The sequence below is a fragment of the Eschrichtius robustus genome, chromosome X, assembly GCF_028021215.1.
Source record: "Eschrichtius robustus isolate mEscRob2 chromosome X, mEscRob2.pri, whole genome shotgun sequence".
NCBI classification, from domain to species: Eukaryota; Metazoa; Chordata; class Mammalia; order Artiodactyla; family Eschrichtiidae; genus Eschrichtius; species Eschrichtius robustus.
Window position 1 is genome coordinate 116,913,967 of NC_090845.1, and position 18,557 is coordinate 116,932,523.

The following is an 18,557-nucleotide window of genomic DNA, read 5'->3' on the forward strand; positions in this document are numbered from 1 at the left end:
TATATACAGGATAGATAAACAACAAGGTCCTACTGTACAGCACAGGGCACTATATTCAGTATCCTGTGATAAACCATAATGGAAAAGAATATGAAAAAGAATATATATGTATAACTGAGTCACTTTGCTGCCAAGCAGAAATTAAACACAACATTGTAAATCAACTATACTTCAATAAAATATTTTCTAAAAACTAGCATTTCTGTGGTCTCTATGGGGCTAAGAGTGGACGCTGACATTTCACAGAAACCTGGCGGCTTCAGTACTCATGGTACCTGGTGGTTCCCCCGCAGAGCACCCCGAGAACAGAAGACAACCGTGCAAAGTGACACAAGAGTTCACCGTGCACTTTCTGGTGCCCACGTAAGCCCCGTCTCTAAAATGATGGCCGAGAGATAAAACCAGAGAAGACTGCTCCGTGTAAGCCTCGCTAACTTAGGCCCACCTCCCCTGTGCTGCTCCAAGTACTCCGGCCTTCGCCTCAGGACCCACTGGCAGGAACAGACCCTGCCATTCAAGTTGCAGGGGCGGTGGTTGTGATGGTGTAAAACGCACATCTCCTAGGAAGTGAGAAGAGCCCCACGGGCCTAAATGGGGGTCTAAAGTTCCAGCACACTGTGCTTCACTCCGATCATGTGCAATATGCACTCAGGACTACTTCTCCTTCAAAGTAGTTATCAGAACTGTCACTAAATACTGATTTGGAGAATTACCAAGTCAATATGTGTCTCACCGTTTAGACCGTGACGCCATGCATGCGAAGCCTGTGTCCTCTTTGGTCGCTGCCTTACCCTCAGTGCCCAGCACCATGCCCGTCAATTCAGAGGTAGTCGCTAAGTAGTTGCTGAATGAACCTTCAGCCTAGGCACCCTCTTTCTACAGATGGAGGGTCAGATGCGTAGCCTCACACTCACAAGTAGGATGCTCTTAGTCAGGAAAAAGCTTTCGGACGGTTAAGAGCACGCTACTTGCCAGGAGGAATCACTCATGCATTCATTCAACAAACATCCGAGTGCCAAGCAACACACTAGACACTAGGTGTAGGGCAGTGAGTAAAAGAGGCAAAGTCCCTGCCCTTAGGTCAGATTGTGAGAACTGAACAGAGCAGTGGGGGAGAGGGACAAAGTGTCTGTGGGGGGCATTCTAGTTTACACAGAGGTCAGGAAAGGCTTCTCCATGAAGGTGATAGGTAAGCAAAGCCCAGAACCCTGTGAGGGAGCCAGCCCTGCTGAGGAAGACAGACCAGTATATGGGGGAAAACGATAAACAGCGCGGGCTGGCATGGGAGGGGGCCAGAGGCGGACCCTGTAAGGCCTCCTAAGCTTCTGGCTTTCGGTCTGGGTGGCAGTGGGAGTCACTGGAGCACTTTAAGCACAAGTGATAAGGTCAGAGTGAGGTTTAACAGAATAGGATCACACTGGCTAATGTGCTGGGAACACACTGGTGGGGAAGAGGCTGGGGGAAGAGCCAGAGCAGAGAGACTCGTCAGAGGCAACTGCGATAATCCAGGGAAGAGGTGATGGGAGATGAGATCAGGACGGTAGTTTTCGAGGTGGTAAAGAAGAGGACAGATTCTTGGATCCATCTTGAAAGCAGAGCTCAAAGGCAGAGATTCTGAGAGAGCATCTAAACAGAAACATTTCCCACCCAGTCACCTAAATCTCTGTTCTGATCCCAAGAAAACGAACAGTCTCTTATTTTGGAAGGTTCTGATTTCTTCATTTGCCCTCCAACCTGAAAGACACAAGACCATCTCCTCCCATCTCCGCACTGCTTAATGATCAACCCACCTCCCACCAGCAGAGCCTTCTTCCCAGAATGAATCCAGGCCCGTGGGACCTGAAGAGGCAGGGGAAAAAGAAAGTTACTTCCACACTGGGGATAAACAAGGCAGAATATTAACCAACCAGCCAGCTGGGGGCATTTAGTTCGGATTCAGTTTAAAGTGAACCCACTGCACTCCTCCCCTTAAAAAAAAATTCTCCCCATAAAAACAAAAAACTATTCCTCATCATAGCCTCTGACACATCCTAGTCAGAGAGTGATTTTTAAGGACTATTTCTGAAGTACACCAGTGAAAAGCTGTCTTGCGTTGCTTTTTAAAATCTTAGCATGGGGAAATATTCTATAATTAAGGCAATTTTAACAATAGTAGATAATAATTTGACTATAAATTGTAAGGAATGCAGTGACTGCTTATTCTGGCACCAAAGAAGCAGGACTTTCTGTGAAGTGACTGCCAAGAAAAATGATACTCCCACTCAGGCTGGACCATTGCAAGCAGTAACTGTTAACCACATGCTTCACACTGCAGTTTGCAAGGACACAGTTCTTTGTTTTCATCTCTAACCAAACACCAGACTGAAAACTCAACGGAGACAAACCCGGGTGGTGGAATAGAAACAATAACTGAAGGGAAAATTTTTTTTCTGCGGCTTGATGCTTGCTGGGATGCCGACGTCAAGGGTTCGGAGAACTAAGGAAACCTCTGCAGTCCAAAAGAAACCACTTCCCAGTCTGCTCCTGTAGACAGAAGCCCAACATCAAGAAAGAAGCCAGGCTTAAAGAGGCTTGCGAAAGCCAATGGACAAAGTAGCTGGGAGGAGAAAGAACTGGCATGAAAAGAATGGCTGGGATGAAGGGGGGGACCAGGTGACCTTGAGCTAGACTAGACAAAGACCACAACCCTGCCTGGGGCCCAACCTGAACTGCCTGGGGAAGGGGAGGGACGCGAGCACCTGGCTGAGAGTCTAAAGGACCAGGAGCAAGGCTATTTTTCCTATAAGCACCTCTGCAGGTACAGCGGAGTTCCTGTTAATGTCTGGAACAGACAATGTAAGAAGCAGCAACCATTTGTCTACCAGGATTAAAACAAACCACAGGAAATACTTAGCTCCCACCTCTGAGCAAACTGAGAAATAACACTACATTCTAAGTAAAAAAAAAAAAAGATTCTTTTTCTCTTTCTCACTCAGGCATCTAGGACTAAACGTATTAGAAATTTTAAAATAAATAGCTAAAAATAAGTGAACTGAATTAAAAGGGATGGATGAATAGAAATATTCATTCCCAGAATGAATACAAAAGTCACAAATCATGCTTGAACTTCTTTGTGAACCACGAACATTTCTCTAACACCTATCATGTGCCGGGCAGTGTGATAAAAGCTGGAGCTGCATGGCCGTGACCGGGCAGCGACAGCTTCTTTTCCTTTAAAGGTTCCAACAGCCACCTCATCAGAGACAAGGACCCTCAAATGTGTCCTCATTCTTTTTTTTTTGGCTGTGTTGGGTGTTCGTTTCTGTGCGAGGGCTTTCTCCAGCTGCAGCGAGCGGGGGGCCACTCTTCATCGCGTGTCCTCATTCTTAATACAGGACTCCCATCCTTAACTTCTAGTGTTTCTTTAAATATGATTATCCATTTACTTAGTTTGGTAAATGTATAAAAGGGAAACCAATATTCACAGATTTAAACCTGTCACCTCTAAGTCAAAACCAACTCTTGCCTTTTAGTGACTTCAGGTCAGCATGTCAGTTTCCCAAGCTGAGCGCAGCAGGTGGTAACAGCAGTAGGAGCAAAATCTGACATTCTAGGGGGATTAAAAGACAAGGTGCAGAGGAACAAAATCACCAACCGAAAGCTCTGAAGTGAGTAAACCACTGAATTAATAATACTCAGTGGTATTAATATTAATATTAAAATACTTTTTTTTTTCCCAGAAAAGGACAAAGTGACACACAGAATTGACTCCTTATTTGACCCAGCACTGCTGGGAAACTAGGTGCTCTAAAAAGGTAATGTGCTTTCAAGAGCAATTTTTGTATTTCGAAGATGTCCACTCTTTCTAAAATATACTTTCTGGGAAATCCCTGGCGGTCCAGTGGTTAAGACTCTGCGCTTTCACTGCTGAGGTTCAATCCCTGGTGGGGGAACTAAGATCCCACAAGCCACATGGTGCAGCAAAAAAAAAAAAAAAAAAAAAACCTTCGGAACTTTTAAATCAGAATATACCAAACACAATTATTTAATACTGCCCTGAGGGACTTCCCTGGTGGTCCAGTGGTTGCCTGCCTCCAAACCCATCCCTTCCTCTGATGGGTCCACAGCCCAACCAGCACTACTTACTACTCCTAATCAGGTAAGGAGTAGCAAGTAGTGCTGGGAAGCCAGGTAACCTAAACTTTTTATCTTCCCACATTTAAACCCTATCTACCTAATTTGAATGTAAGTGCCTCAAAAAAGCTTGATTCTGGTTTTAAACGAACTCTTTGAATCCCCAGCACGTAGCATTCTGCTCTTGATGGAAGAGCTATTCAATCAATGATTGCGGATGATAAATTTCTGAAGGCCTTTTCTCCAAGTAGAATGCATGGGCTTTATGACAGCTGTTTCCATCATTTAGCTTTTCTGCTTACTTCCACATTCCCAGCTGTGTTCTGGATGGTTGTGCCGGCCAGAAGCCTAGGGATTTACTGTACTTCTATTTCTTGATAAGATACTTGAAGAGAATAAACACATGGCAAAGAGGACATTAAAGTAAGGGATAAAGAGATTTTTTTATTTTACCAATAAAGAGAGGGGAAGAAGTATCACCTAGCACACTGACACTTAATCAATAAACAACAGCAAGGCTGGATTCCCGTCTAATTCTCTCCAAAGTACTCTCAATGTCCTAGTCTTATTTCTCCACCCTCAGCAAAGCATCACTGGTTATGGCATATACTTGCGCCTTGATTAAAAAATATTTTTCCCAAGTTTAACAGACGTTCCTGGACTTCCCTGGTGGCGCAGTGGTTAAGAATCCTCCTGCCAATGCAGGGGACACAGGTTTGAGCCCTGGTCCGGGAAGATCCCACATGCTGCGGACCAACTAAGCCCATGCGCCACGCCACAACTACTGAAGCCCGTGTGCCTAGAGCCCGTGCTCCGCAACAAGAGAAGCCACCACAATGAGAAGACCGCGCACCGCAACGAAGAGTAGCCCCCGCTCGCCACAACTAGAGAAAGCCAGCGTGCAGCAACGAAGACCTAACACAGCCAAAAATAAATAAATAAAATAAATAAATTTTATAAATAAATAAATAAATAAACCAGACGTTCCTCTTAAATCCAAGTTAGCCAAGATTGAAACAAGCATGCACTGGGTCTAAGTCAAAGCTCTCTTCTGAGATAACACTTTGTGATGAATTTCATTGGAAAATTCAGAATCACAGAATCTCAGAGATGGAAGGGAACTCACAGATCATCTAGGGCACTGGTTCTCAACCATGGCTGCTCATTAGAGCCACTGAGGAGCTTTTAAAAAGTTACCAAGACCTAGCTCCACTGCCAGAAAGTATGATTTAATTGGTCTGGGGTGATGCCCAGGCACTACTGGATTTTAAAAGCTCTCCAAGGACTTCCCTGGTGGCGCAGTGGTTAAGAATCCGCCTGCCAATGCAGGGGACTCGGGTTCGATCTCTGGTCTGGGAAGATCCCACGTGCCGCAGAGCAACTAAGCCCGTGCGCCACAACTACTGAAGCCCATGTGCCTAGGGCCTGTGCTCCACGACAAGAGAAGCCACCGCAATGAGAAGCCCGTGCACCGCAACGAAGAATAGCGCCCGCTCACCTCAACTAAGCCCGCACACAGCAACGAAGACCCAACACAGGCCAAAAATAAATAAATAAATAAATTTATTAAAAAAAAAAAAAAAAGCTCTCCAGGTGCTTTAAAGCGTAGCCAGGGTTGAGAATCACTGATGTAATCCAGTATTCTAACAACCCCACTCCCATTTTTCAAATCGAGGAGAAAGAACCTCACCAAAGGTATCAGACAACTGATTTGTCACAGAGCTAGGCTAGAACTGCTCTTTTCAAGAAACCATGGCCTTTCCGTGTAAACTACCCCACCTAGGACAGTGGGATTTCTTCCCTCTCCCCCCGCCCTTCCTCCATTATTTCCTCTTTTCAATAAACCAATGTCCTCACCTATCCCAAAGTAAATGCATCTTCTGAATATACTCCGTCTTGGAATCCCATTGCATAATTCTTGACAATCTAAACTAGGTCTGTTTCCCTGTATCCACCCACTTGCTTCTTTCAAAGAACTCTGGGAGGTTAATCAGGCATGGCTGCCCCTTAAAGAAGCCATATTGCTTTTCCTCTAAGAGGCTGGACTCAGCCCACCCTTTTCACCATTATCATCACATGGGCCCTTTTTCAAATCCCTGGCAAGGTTCACCTCTGATTCTCTTTCAGCTGACTTAATTTCTAGTTTGTACCTGCCCTGCCATACCTCGTGGACTTCCCTCTTCTGCTGGCTTAAACTTTCCATTTTGTGAAAGATGCCTTTTTCCCTGAAGCACCTCTTTCACTCTGCCAGTTAGTCATGCCGGGTTCTTTTTCTCTTCCCCCAAGCAGCTGGTCTTTTTGATGTCTGGCACACATTTATCTGGGCTTCCAATAAGATGTTTTTACATAGTTTCCAGGCTTCCTGGAGGTTATTGACTTTTTTTTTTTAACTCTTCCATTCAATTTTTTTCCTAATTTCTAACATTTGTTAGAGTTTCTTTTTCAAACGTTGAATACCTGGTTGATGGATCTCTTTGATTTTTCTCTCCCACCAGATTGCTGAATTAAATGCATCAGAACTTAAATATATTTCAAATTACCTCCAAGATGGAATCGCTTCATGAATTTTCTGCACTTTCATGTTCTCTATAGTAAGCAACAGATGTTTAGCCAAGTGGAATTGAAAATGCTAGTTTTTACCTGTTCGTATTTTAGCGTGTCTGCTTTTTTTTTTTTTTTTTTGGCCACACCACACGGCTTGTGGGTTCTTAGTTCCCCGACCAGGGCCTAGGAAGTGAAAGCACGGAGCCCTAACTACTGGACCGCCAGGGAATTCCCTGCTTATATAAAATATTGATATCCTTAAGCCTGTGTTCTTCACCTTGGTAAAGACAACAAATTTAAGATTTTACTTTTTTTATAGGTAATTGACATGCATCAGACAGCTCCATATGCTGAATCTAAGATGTTAAATTACTCTTCTCCATTTGTTCTAAATTGCCTAATCACAAGTCTCAATTGTTTGTTTCTTAAAGAAGTATATCTCAAGGCGGAAAGAAAAACAGAATTCCGAATCCTTCTGAAAAATTCCTATGACACTCGGTTATTAATGAAGTGGTGAAGATGAGTACGCTCCCAAAAGAATAAAAACATTCTCCAAGTTATAACAACATTTCTAGGAGATTTACTCTAAATTTATTTCACTTCAGAATGTTTAGACCCAAAAGCTTCCCAGGAGAGCAAGAGACCATGGGATGATGATCTATCACCAAGGCAGTATAATCCCATGATAGCACCAGTGTCCTGCCAGACAAGGCGATACAACTGTCTATGTCATCCCCCTACTTGTTTAACAAATACTGCACTGCGCTCACCTGGTACCATTGGGTACACAAAATGCCAGGAGCTGCCATCTGTCCTCAGGTTGCTTATAGTTGAGGCAAGAAGACACACATGTGCCTGCACACATGATGAACTAGGAAACAAGACAGTTGTGTGCAAAGACCATGGATCCGATTCAAGCAAGCAGGGGATTCGGAGGAAGAAGGCACATAACCCTGGGGAGGTTCAGGAGTGACTCAGTGAAACTATCATTTGAGATACCTGGAACCAGGGAAGCTCAAAGCAGAGGAATGACTCCATTCAAAGCACTGCTGAAAGCAAAGGAAGCTGGCAATATTTAGGATGGAATAGGGGGGTAACAGACAAGAAGCAGTTAAGAACTATTAAAACAGCCTCCCAACAGCTCTCCCTGCCTTCCCCTTGCCTCACCAACCCTGAACTCTGCAGTGCCACTAGCTATCTTCCTGAAACAGCCTGACTAACGAAATTCCCCTCCTCGGAAGCTATCCCCTCCTCAGAAGCTATCGTGGGCTCCCCATGACCCAGGAAATACAACTTACAGTCCTTCTACTGTTAACATTAGATTGCCTCTGTCCGGGTACAACACTTTGCCTGCAAAGGACATGACTGGATCTCTCTACTAGAGCATCAGCATAGTGCTGTGATGATGGTCTTTTACTAGTTAGTTGCTGGTCCTCTCATAGCTTATGTTTCTAAGACCAGCCCCCTATGGGAGTTGGGAAGGTACTTTCTTATTATCTGTACAACATAGCATAGACTATACTTTGGGTCAGATAAGACCTAGGGTTCAAAGCCCACCTCCAACATTAACTAGCTGTAAGACTGCGAATAGATTTCTAAGTCCCTCTGGGGGCTTCCCTGGTGGCGCAGTGGTTGAGAATCTGCCTGCCAATGCAGGGGACACGGGTTCGAGCCCTGGTCTGGGAAGATCCCACATGCCGCGGAGCAACTAAGCCCGTGTGCCACAACTACTGAGCCCGCGCGTCTGGAGCCTGTGCTCCTCAACAAGAGAGGCCGCGATAGTGAGAGGCCCACGCACCGCGATGAAGAGTGGCCCCTGCTTGCCGCAACTAGAGAAAGCCCTCGCACAGAGACGAAGACCCAACACAGCCATAAATAAATAAATTAATTAAAAATAAATAAATAAATCCCTCTGAATCTCAGTTTGTCTGTAAAATGGGGATGATGAAGATAATCATCATTCTGATTTTATATGGTTGCTGTGGACTTTAAATGAGACAACCTTGTTTAGGACCAGGCCCAGGGAAAGCACTTAATAGCCACTAGCTCTTTTCATCTTTTCATTGAAGCCAAAATGCATTTCTGGTGAACATATATGGCAACCACCTCAGTGCTAAAACAGATGTTACTGGGGAGCCACAGACCCCTTCCCAACTGACTTAGATGAACACTGATGTTTCCCTTGTTGAGACAACAACAAAAAACCTTCCTTTTTCATTCCTCAGTCTACTCTCCAGCTAATCCTGAAATTGCATGCAACCCAATGTGAGTCAAACAAAAAAGGAAAATAGTAATTATGCTGAATCAAACATTTTATATTTGTATGTTCTAACTAGAGATTGAGCTGCATAAGCCAGAACTTTTACCAAGTTCTTTTTTGAGCATGTCCAGGAGATAGTCCCTGTACTACTTGGGACAATTTCTATACTGACAGGTGAGAAAAATCACAAGTTCTCTGCAAAATCCAACCCATCTACTTAAAGTAGGTAAGAGAGAATACAATTCTTGAAGATATATGCTGTGTGTCTTACATGGAATAATCAACGCAGTATCAGAAAGTATTCCTACTTCTCCAGCACACGTTTTCCCACGTAATCCTAACACAGCTTATGTGATTCCCTCAGAGGTATACATACGAGCATGCGTGCACACTCACAGGTGCACTGGTCATGAACGTAAATGGGAACAGGAAAATAAAAACTCCCAAATCACAACTGTGATGCAAAGTTCTCCTTGGTATCCTTCGATGTCACTGTGGAAGGGACCTTTGGCAAGGTGAAGTAGGTTTCCAACCAACTGCCTCACTCTTCAAGACAATTTCAAGCAAAGATTAGATTAGTAATAAAATGCCAATTGTTGCATATCCTTTATCCTGTCCTTATGGAGGGAGGTGCAATGAGAATGGTAAGATTTTACAATTTCTTGTTATAAATACTTTTTTTTTTTTTTTTTTTTTTACTATTGAACTACCATTAGTAAGTTAATACCCTAGTCCCAAATCCCTTCTCACTTGAACTCCCCGGGTACTCCTTTCTCCTCATCTGTACCACTCATATGGTCCTTATCACACACCATGTTGTATTCCAATCGTGTGTGTGCAAGGCTTATCTCCCTATTACCTGCGAAGGTCCTGGTGGCAGAGACCCTCCCGTCCTTCTTGCTGCCCCCACGATGCTGAGCACAGAATATCGCACACAGTAGGCGCTCCAAAAGATATGCCCATTGAAAGCTGCACAAAAACCCGTCCTTTGTGTTAAAGATCCCTTTTGATCATGGCATCTGGGCTCCCCATTATTTGGTTAAGTTCAGGGGTCAAGTGGATAGGCAATGCAGGACCTAGGTTGGAGCCCCGTTAGCATGCTGTACTCCCTGACACCCTTGTGTGAGCACATCAAATTATCTTAATTATGATCTAAAAAGACAGAGAGTCCTTAAGAACGTGGAGTATTCTCAAAGCCTCTTCAAACCTCTAGAAGGCAAGTGCAAGGCCATCAAGAATCAAACCTTAAACTTGGGGCTAGGCACCCAGACACTGTGACCCTCTGCCTGGAAAACAATCCTGGACTTTTTGCACTTAAGAAAACATACGCACACACCCCCAACCAAGGAAAGTGCCTGGCAATTAATTCATTCAAGTGGCTACATTGACTATGGCTCTCCCAAATGACCAAAATTATCTGAGTGGAGCCCAGGGAAGACAACGACAATGTATGCATCTGGAGAGGCCAGGGTGATGGTAAAGATTACCCCGTTTCTATACTGGCCGTCTAAAGGTATTTACTTGGGTCTGTCTGTGTTGTGACAGTGTCCTAGACTCAAATGAATGCCTCTAACACTCCACATTTTTGAGCCATTCAGTCATGCATTTTTGTTATTGTTGAAAGTGGTGCGAAATTGCACTGCATGAGCTAAAGTCCTTGGTGGTCTTCCAAGGATTCCAGCTAAAAAGGCACTTCCTTTGTTCCTCGGGAGAATGCAGTCCAGTAGGTCATTCAAAAGGGGAAATAAAAGCAGCAGCCCTGGGAGGGAGATGAAGGACAAGACAAAAAGAATAAAATGTTTTGGGTGTGAGCACATTAGCTTCCATTTCCTGCTGCTGGTCACTAATAACGCTCCTATCTTTAGGGGGAATATGTCCAGAGAAATATTTATGCAAAAATATTCCTCAGGTGTTTTCTGGGGACCATGACAATCAAAGGGAACACCTAGCACTGTCCTTGGGCACCCTTCAAACTTCCTTTCTCCTGAGATGCTGGCGGGGGAAGATGTCCTGCCCTTGCAAGCCCGCACAGAACGAAGTTGGAGAAAGTGGGGAGGGCAATTTCACAGCCCACTCCCCGAACGCCTTCAGTCCCCCTCAAAGGCACATATTGTTCTGCATGAGCAGAAGATGAAAACGTGTCACGTTCCCATTAAGTGCATCGCTGCATCTATCCCTTCAAAATGTGGGAATGACAACTGTAGCCTTCACGCCAATCATCTCCGCTGGGCCCCGGGCCCAAACCGTGCAGGGCACAAAGACCCCAGGTCTGACCTGTGGAGCCCCCAAGCTTCAGTGGCTACTGGCTCAACTTTACTTTTTCGAGCGGGGCGGAAGGGAGAGGGGAAAGAAAGAGGGCTTCTTAGGGCTCTACAACCAATAAAATCGCGCCGCTGTGAAGACAGACGTGAGCTCCCCAAAAGACAAGCAGCTCAAGGGCAAACAGTCTCTAATCAGTAACGTGCGAGTTACTTGATAACTCCCAAGGTGCGCGGGCTCCTAGGCTGCTCCAACCATTTCTTAGGTTCTATTTCTAGATAGATGCCGGTCACACTCGAAAAGTGCCCAGCAACTTCCCTCAATTACCTTTGTAATTTATATGTAATTGATGACTGCACTTAATCTCCAAGGTTATTAATAGCCCTTCCCAAAAAATGACCCCCACGTCTTCCTAAGCCTTTGGAAGCGCCTGGTTGAAATTACAGTATTTCCTTTGCTGGCTGCCGGCCCCCTGCCCGCCCCACCCGGGTGACCAACACCGCGAGGCAAAGGCGCGCTCTGCTCACTTCCATGAAAGGTTCGGAATGGAGGCTTGGCCCCCGGGGCTCGAATCGCTCACTTCTCCGTTAGGTTAAGCTGGCCACCAGCCAGCTAGATTCGTGGTTCTTTCCGAACCCTCGGGGCGAACAGGCTACCTGCGCCGCCGCTGGCCCCAGCGCGGCCCGCGGGACTGCGCGCAACAGTTGGCCTCTCTGCGAATGAGTGCCACCCAGAGGGGATCGGCCCGGCCACCGCCGCCAGCCTGGCGAGGAGGGGCGAAGGGCACCCGCCGCAAAGCTGCCTCCCCAGCGCTCCAAGGAGGGCTTTCACAAACACCCCACGCACCCCCAGCGCCGAAACCCGGTGAACTTTTTCACAGGCTAAGCGGTCTCTATTTGCATAACCATCTCCACACTGAGATTCAGGCTTCTTCCAGTAATCAGTCCTTTCAAAGGTTTATAATTTAAAGTGCAATTAACCCTTAAAATGAGATGAGAAAAAAAGAAAAGGGGGGGAAATACCCTTCTCGTCCAACACGTTCCGGAAAGCAGGAGAGTCCCCAAAACTCAGGGTTTGGAGGAGTGGAGAGTCGTTTGCTTTTTAAAGGCCACTTCTAAAGCCGCTGTAGCTACTAAAACTCCTAATCCGTGTCAGCGGTGGAAGAGAGGCGGGGAGTGGGTTTTTAAAGAACATCAATGAAACATCAAGTTCCACGTTTTGCGCCCCCCGGAACCTGGCAACCCCCACCCTACCCGACCTCTCGTCACCCACACAACAAAGCGGGGAGCCCAGTAAGGAATTCAACCCGGAAAAGGCGAGGGAGCCGGTGACACGCACTTTGCGGGCCAGAGTCCTCTGGGGCTTCCTGGGACCAGGGAGACCGCGGGAGGGGCGGGGGTGGGGGAAGGAAGCAGAGCGCGGGAGTGCCGCCGGGTAACTCGGGGGCGCCCCTCCGCCTGCTGCGCACCCGGGGCCCCCGCGTCCGCAGGGAACGCTCTGCGTCGGGGCTCGCTCTGGCGCGCCTGCCCATTTCTCCGTCTCGGCTACCTGCGTCCGGCGCGGGGGGCGGCGGGGCGAGGGGGCTTCTGCGGCCCCTTCTCCCGTCTCTGCGCTCGCCTCCCGGGGGCTCCCACCTACCGTTGATCTCGTGCGTGGGGGCATCGTTCTTGTCGAAGCCTTTGGACACGTAGAGACGTCGCACTTCCGAGCAACTTTTCGACTTGAGCTCGGCAGCCAGTAGCGCGGCGCTGAGCGCGGCCAGGGTGCAGAGCAGCGCGGGCAAGACGAACCGTGCCATGGTGCCGGCCGGGGCGGACGCGCTCCCACCTTCGGGACGGGACGGAAAGTGGCGGGCGGGCGCGGACTCGGGGACTCGCGAGCGGAGTCTGAGGGCGAGGGGAGTTGGAGGAGGAGGAGGAGAGCAGCAGGAGGAGGAGGAGACGCGGGGCGAAAAGTGGAGCTGGGCCTCGCGCGTCAGGCAACGGTCCCCGGTGCCAGGCGCCCAGCCCGGGGAGGAGGAGGAGGGCGTGGAGGCGGTGCGCGGCCCAGGGGAGCGGAGGCGCGGGCCGGTGACCTCCCGGCTCCGCGGGGGCAGCGATCGGGGCGGGCTGACCGGAGGCGGGACAGGGGCGCGGGGAAGGAGGGGAAGGTGGCAGGCGCCGCGGGGGCCGAGGAGGGCGTGAGGGGCGGCGGCGGGCGCTCGCGGCGCGCGGCTCGGGCTGCCCGGCGCTGGTCCGCCCTGCTAGCTCGACTCGGCTCGGCTCGCTCTGCCCTCGGCCGCACGGCTGTGCCCTCTTCAGCTCTGCCGCTGATTGACTGGCCGGCGTGCGCGGCGACGCTCGACAAACTTGGCCCAGCGGGCGGCACTCGGGGGGGGGGGGGCGGCGGGGGGGCCGGAGACAGGCGGGAGCAAGCAGGGCCGGGACGGGGGAAAACCTGGAAGCGGGGTTGGATCCGGAGCGTCCAAATCCACTTCCTAGGGGGCCCGCACCGGGCGCGCGACGCGCCCTCGCGAGACACGCCCTCGCGCGACACGCCCCGCGGGACTCCTCCCTCCTTCCCTCCTCCCGGGAGGCGGGGAGCCTGCCCGCCGCCCCCCACCCGGGGAGGACAGGCTGACTTCTCCGGGGTGAAGGGCCCAAGCCCCAGGGGACCGAGAGGCTGGGGACTTGAAACCCACGTCCGAGTCCTAGGCCTCCTGCGCGCGGCCACCTGACCCGCTGCCCGCGGGCCAAAGCCGGACGGAGCCCTCCGGCCTCGATCCCTAACCACCAGCACCCCTCCGCCGCTGCTGCAGCCCCGCAGCCTGCAGGACGCTCGTAACCGCCCAGCTCCTGGGCTAGGAGGGGAAAGCGCTGGCATTAATCTCATTGTTTGATGCGGGCACCAGAGGGACTTGGGACTCCGAGCTGGCCCTAGAGCCTCACCTGGCCTCCTCAGACCTGCTTTCCGGCAGACGGTGCTCATGGAGCACCGACCTGTTCGGAAACCTGGCAGGCATTCTCAGACCCCGCAGCCCCCAGTCTGGTTCTGCTACAAGTCTAATCAAACCCTGAAGCGGGAGAACCGCCGCCCTGCCAACCGCAGAGCAAATTCAGGGTTGACCTTGGAAATCTTCTGGCCCAAACCCTCCTTCTTCACGAAGGGAAACTGGGGTCCAGAGAAGCGACTTGCTGATAGCATGTAGCCGGTGCGGGGGGGTGGGGAGGGGGGGCGGGGTGTCCAGAACCCGGGACTTGACTCCCAGGTCATATGGAATAAAGGTAGACCAGGAACCCCCTTCCCCTCTGCCCTTAAGCCTCTTAACAGAGTCTCACACCTCTCTGGGACCCTGTCTCCACTTAGCCACCTGAAAACTGGAAATGGGTGAGCCTTCCCACCTTCTAAGCTTTGTCACATTCCATTAATGAGTGTTTTTGAAGCTTCTAGGGCTCCTTTAATGAAGGGAACTGTGCAGATTGAGAACTTGTCATTACGGTTGTTATTGCTACAATCTGCTCTAAGAGGTTAGGGTGAGAAGCGCCTCAGACACCTCGGGAGTGTGCTGGGAACTGGGCAGATAAAAGGGGCTGGAACTTATTATTTGGCTGGACTCTCAATTCCCATAAAATTACACAGGGTGAAGATATGAACCATCGTTACAATTATCGCCCTCATGGGGTTTGTTGAGACTTCCTCCACTGTTGTTTGTGAACCTCGTTGACATGGTTGGCTGTGAGGAGCTGTAGAAAGTAGCTAGCTGTTGTTTTGAAAGCCCACTGCAGACTCTTCTACATTTTATTAACTCTTGGAGATCATCAGCATAAACAGACAGATTGTGACCCATCTATAAGTGGGACTTAAATTTCCAGTTTCGGTGGGTTGGCATAATATTTAACTCTGCAGCTAGGAGAGGAGTCTTTCTAAATATGCAAGCTCAACTACAGATGAATTTCCTGCCATTTTCGAGGGACTTTCAAATGGTCCAGGTTTTCCTTAAACTGATAACCATCAGGTCCTCAAGGCATTGCTAGGGCTTAGCCCAGAGCACTTTTAACTTTCATTGATTGATGCATTTACTTAAAGATGTTCTTTACCAAAAAGAATACGATCTGAGATGCAACCAACATTAATAATAAATTGAAACCCGGCCACTGTAAGCGAGAAAAAGATACTCCCAAACTATGAAGCCCAAATCAGGGAAAGCTTCCTTTCATACCAAGTCCATGGGGAACTCATTCCTTGCCCCCCAGTTTACTCCGGCTCTTCCCGTTCGTGTATTATTAACCAAAACTTAAGCCTTTTCCACCAGAAACAGTAACCTCTGGCTAGAAACGGATCTGGACAAGTCTGAACTTTACCACACAAGCCAGGAACCCCAAGCCCTGCTCAGAGGCGGCTCCCACTTCAAAGCCTCCTTTCATTTAAATACAAACAGGGTGAACAACTGGCAATCTACGGAAACAAATACCATCCAGATTCCCTTTTCTGATGGCCCGGAGCTCCTCCTTCCCTCCCCCCACTCCCATTCCAGTTTTCCTGTGCTCCTTAGTAGAGGTGCATCTACTCTGTAAGTTCTCTGAATGCCAAAAAATGGATTGGGGTCTGCAGGTAGAGTGCAAGAATCAACAACTTCTCAGGCTGATTAACCTTCATATAGCCCTTTTGGGGGGCTTTTTAAAAACCGTGATAAAATACATTAACAGGGAATTCCCTGGTGGTCCAGTGGTTAGGACTCACGCTTTCACTCCCAGGGTCTGGGTTCTATCCCTGGTCAGGGAAATAGGATCTTGCAAGCTGCCCAGTGCGGTCAAAAAAAAGTGTACAATTTGGTGGCATTTAGTACATTCATCATGGTGTACGATCATCACCACTATCTAGTTGCAGAATATTTTCAGCATCTCAAAAGAAAACGCATTAAGTCCATTCCCTTCTCTCCCCAACCCCTGGCAACCACTAATCTGCTTTCTGTCTCTATAGATTTGCCAATTCTGGACATTTCATATAAAAGGAATCACGTCACATGTGGCCTTTTGTGTCTCGCTTCTTTCACTTAGCATCGTGTTTTTAAGATCTGTCCATGTGGTGGCATGTGTCAGCACTTCCTTTTTATGGCTGAATAATATTCCATTTTATGGATACACCACTTTTGGTGCTTCCAGGCACACTCCCATACTCAGAAAATTTTAGTGATTTTTAAAATAGATCAACAGGGACTTCCCTGGCGGTCCAGTGGTTAAGACTCCGTGCTTCCAATGCAGGGGGCGCGGGTTCGATCCCTGGTCAGGGAACTAGGATCCCACATGACATGCGGCGTGGCCAAAAATAAATAAATAATAATAATAATAAATAGATCAACAAACTGTCTCACTGAAGTTATGTGGCTTGTCCACAGCCACAGAGCTCTTGAGTGGCTGAACCAAGACTGAAAAAAATGTAAGGCCTCTGACTGAATCCCATACGAGTGTCCCTATTTCAGATTAATAAATGTTCATTGAGCACCTACTATGTGCCAGATGCTGCCCGGCCCTAAAGAGAGGGGAGATATACAAGCCAAAAGGAGTTCACGGTTTACTGTATCTGTGGTATAGTTGGTCTTCCCAGGTGAGGCATTGCTCCTGATGCAGCACTGGGGTATGTTCGCTGGCGGGCAGAGGGAACAAAGTATGTACTCGCTGCTGCTGTCCTCAAGAATTAGTTGAGTTAGGTCCATTCTCTCAGCTTTGGGGGCCCTTCTCTTGGCCTGCTGGGAAGCTGCTTTGGTTGCCAAATAGGCAGACAAGGAGTAGGGTGGCTTCCTCTCTTAGCATAGGGCTTGTGGGCCTCTAGTCTCTCCCCCTACCGTACCCAACCCTCCCACAGCCATCAGAGTGAGCCTTTGACATCAGTTGAACAATGTCCCCCCCCACCCCTGCTTAACCCTGCCCCTCTCCCCCATGGTACCCTATTGCTTTCCAGGTCAATTGCCAAGTCATTCAACAGCTCTGGATCTTTGCTATTGGGCCATAGTCTACATTACCAGGTTTCTCACCGGGCCTCCCCAACCCTGTATCATTCTCCATCATGCCTGCATCCTTACCCTGCCCCTGCTGGGAATACCTTTTCATTCCCCTCCATTCTTTGGACAAGTCCTTCATACTCATCCATCAGAACTCAGCTGAGATAGTATCTCTTCTTGGAAAACCTTCATAGATTCCCCCCAAGCAGAGCTAATGGCTCCTGCTTCTAGGCCTCCAGAGCACTGTCTATATAAAATGACTACCACATTTGCGCCTTAACAGAGGTCCTGATTTCTCTGAGGATTCCTCAACCCCCAGCCTCCAAAAGGTTTTTTTTTTAGGCTTTTTATGTAAATGCCTGTTGCCTGCAAGGGTACAGGTTCACCTGATGGGCAGTTTCCCAGGGGAAAACAAAGACCTAGAATTGTATCTGAAATCTCCTGATTTTTTTGTTTTTCTTGGCCAGGCAGCACAGCTTGCGGGATCTCAGTTCCCCAACCAGGGATTGAACCCGAGCCACTGCAGTGAAAGCACCAAATCCTAACTGCTAGACCACCAGGGAACTCCCTGAAATCTCCTGATTTTTAAATTAGGTACTACTTAAGAACTCTTCAAAGTTTCCTGGACAAACTCAGCCTGTCTTCAGCCTAGATCTCACCAAGTAACTTTCCTCCCTCGCTCCACACCTCTCCTTTTCAAGCAACCAAGCAAGTAGTGTCTTCTGACCACTTCCTGTGAACAAAAGTTGGTTCTGCGAAGGCCCTAGAAACTTGAAAGACCAGAAGCCTTTGAGGAGCTGGCATCTTGCCCGGGGAGGTAAGATCCATATCTACATGGAGAAAGACACTGGCAAAGAAAGCAGAAGGCAATGCACGTCCCTCAGGACACTCATCCCAATTTGCTGTTTGTTTCATGGTGGCCCCTCTTGTCTTGGTCCCTCTGGAAATTTACAGAAGTACCAGTAATTGAAGGATCAGCCACTTTGAAGAAGTTGATGTGTGTGGTCTGTTCCTGTCTCCTTACTCCTGACCTCCCTTCAGTATTCTTCCTCTAGTGCCTGAAGCTTGCCTTACTTTTCCTTCTCTCTCAGCGAGCTCATCTGTGATTACAGCTTTAATCACCAACTCCAGGTACCTAGCCGCCATACTTTCCTGCTTGTGCCAGGGTTGCCCCCTGTTTTCCCCAGGCCATAGGTGCCACACTCCCTCTCTCTTTATTAAAAACTTGGACTGAGTCTTCCTTTCCACTCAACAGCCATCAACCTTTGTCCAAGTTCTATTACCTCTTGTCTAGACTGTAGAGCCAACACCTAACAGATCTCCAACCTCTCCCTCCATCCATCCACCCAGGGACTGTCACAGAATCAATCTTCCTATAGCATGATTTCCAAGTGTCACACTCTT

The 18,557-nt window shown here is 48.4% G+C and overlaps 1 protein-coding gene across 1 annotated transcript in view; it reads right to left on the reverse strand.

Annotated features, from left to right (window-relative positions):
• GPC4 (glypican 4) overlaps positions 1 to 13,060 on the reverse strand; it is a 107,311-nt gene extending 94,251 nt beyond the window's left edge. Inside the window, exon 1 of the mRNA XM_068533037.1 lies at positions 12,815 to 13,060. Coding sequence (XP_068389138.1) covers positions 12,815 to 12,974 — 160 coding nt within the window. The 5' untranslated portion in view covers positions 12,975 to 13,060. The remainder of the gene's footprint in view (positions 1 to 12,814) is intronic.
• Positions 13,061 to 18,557: the final 5,497 nt, after the last annotated feature.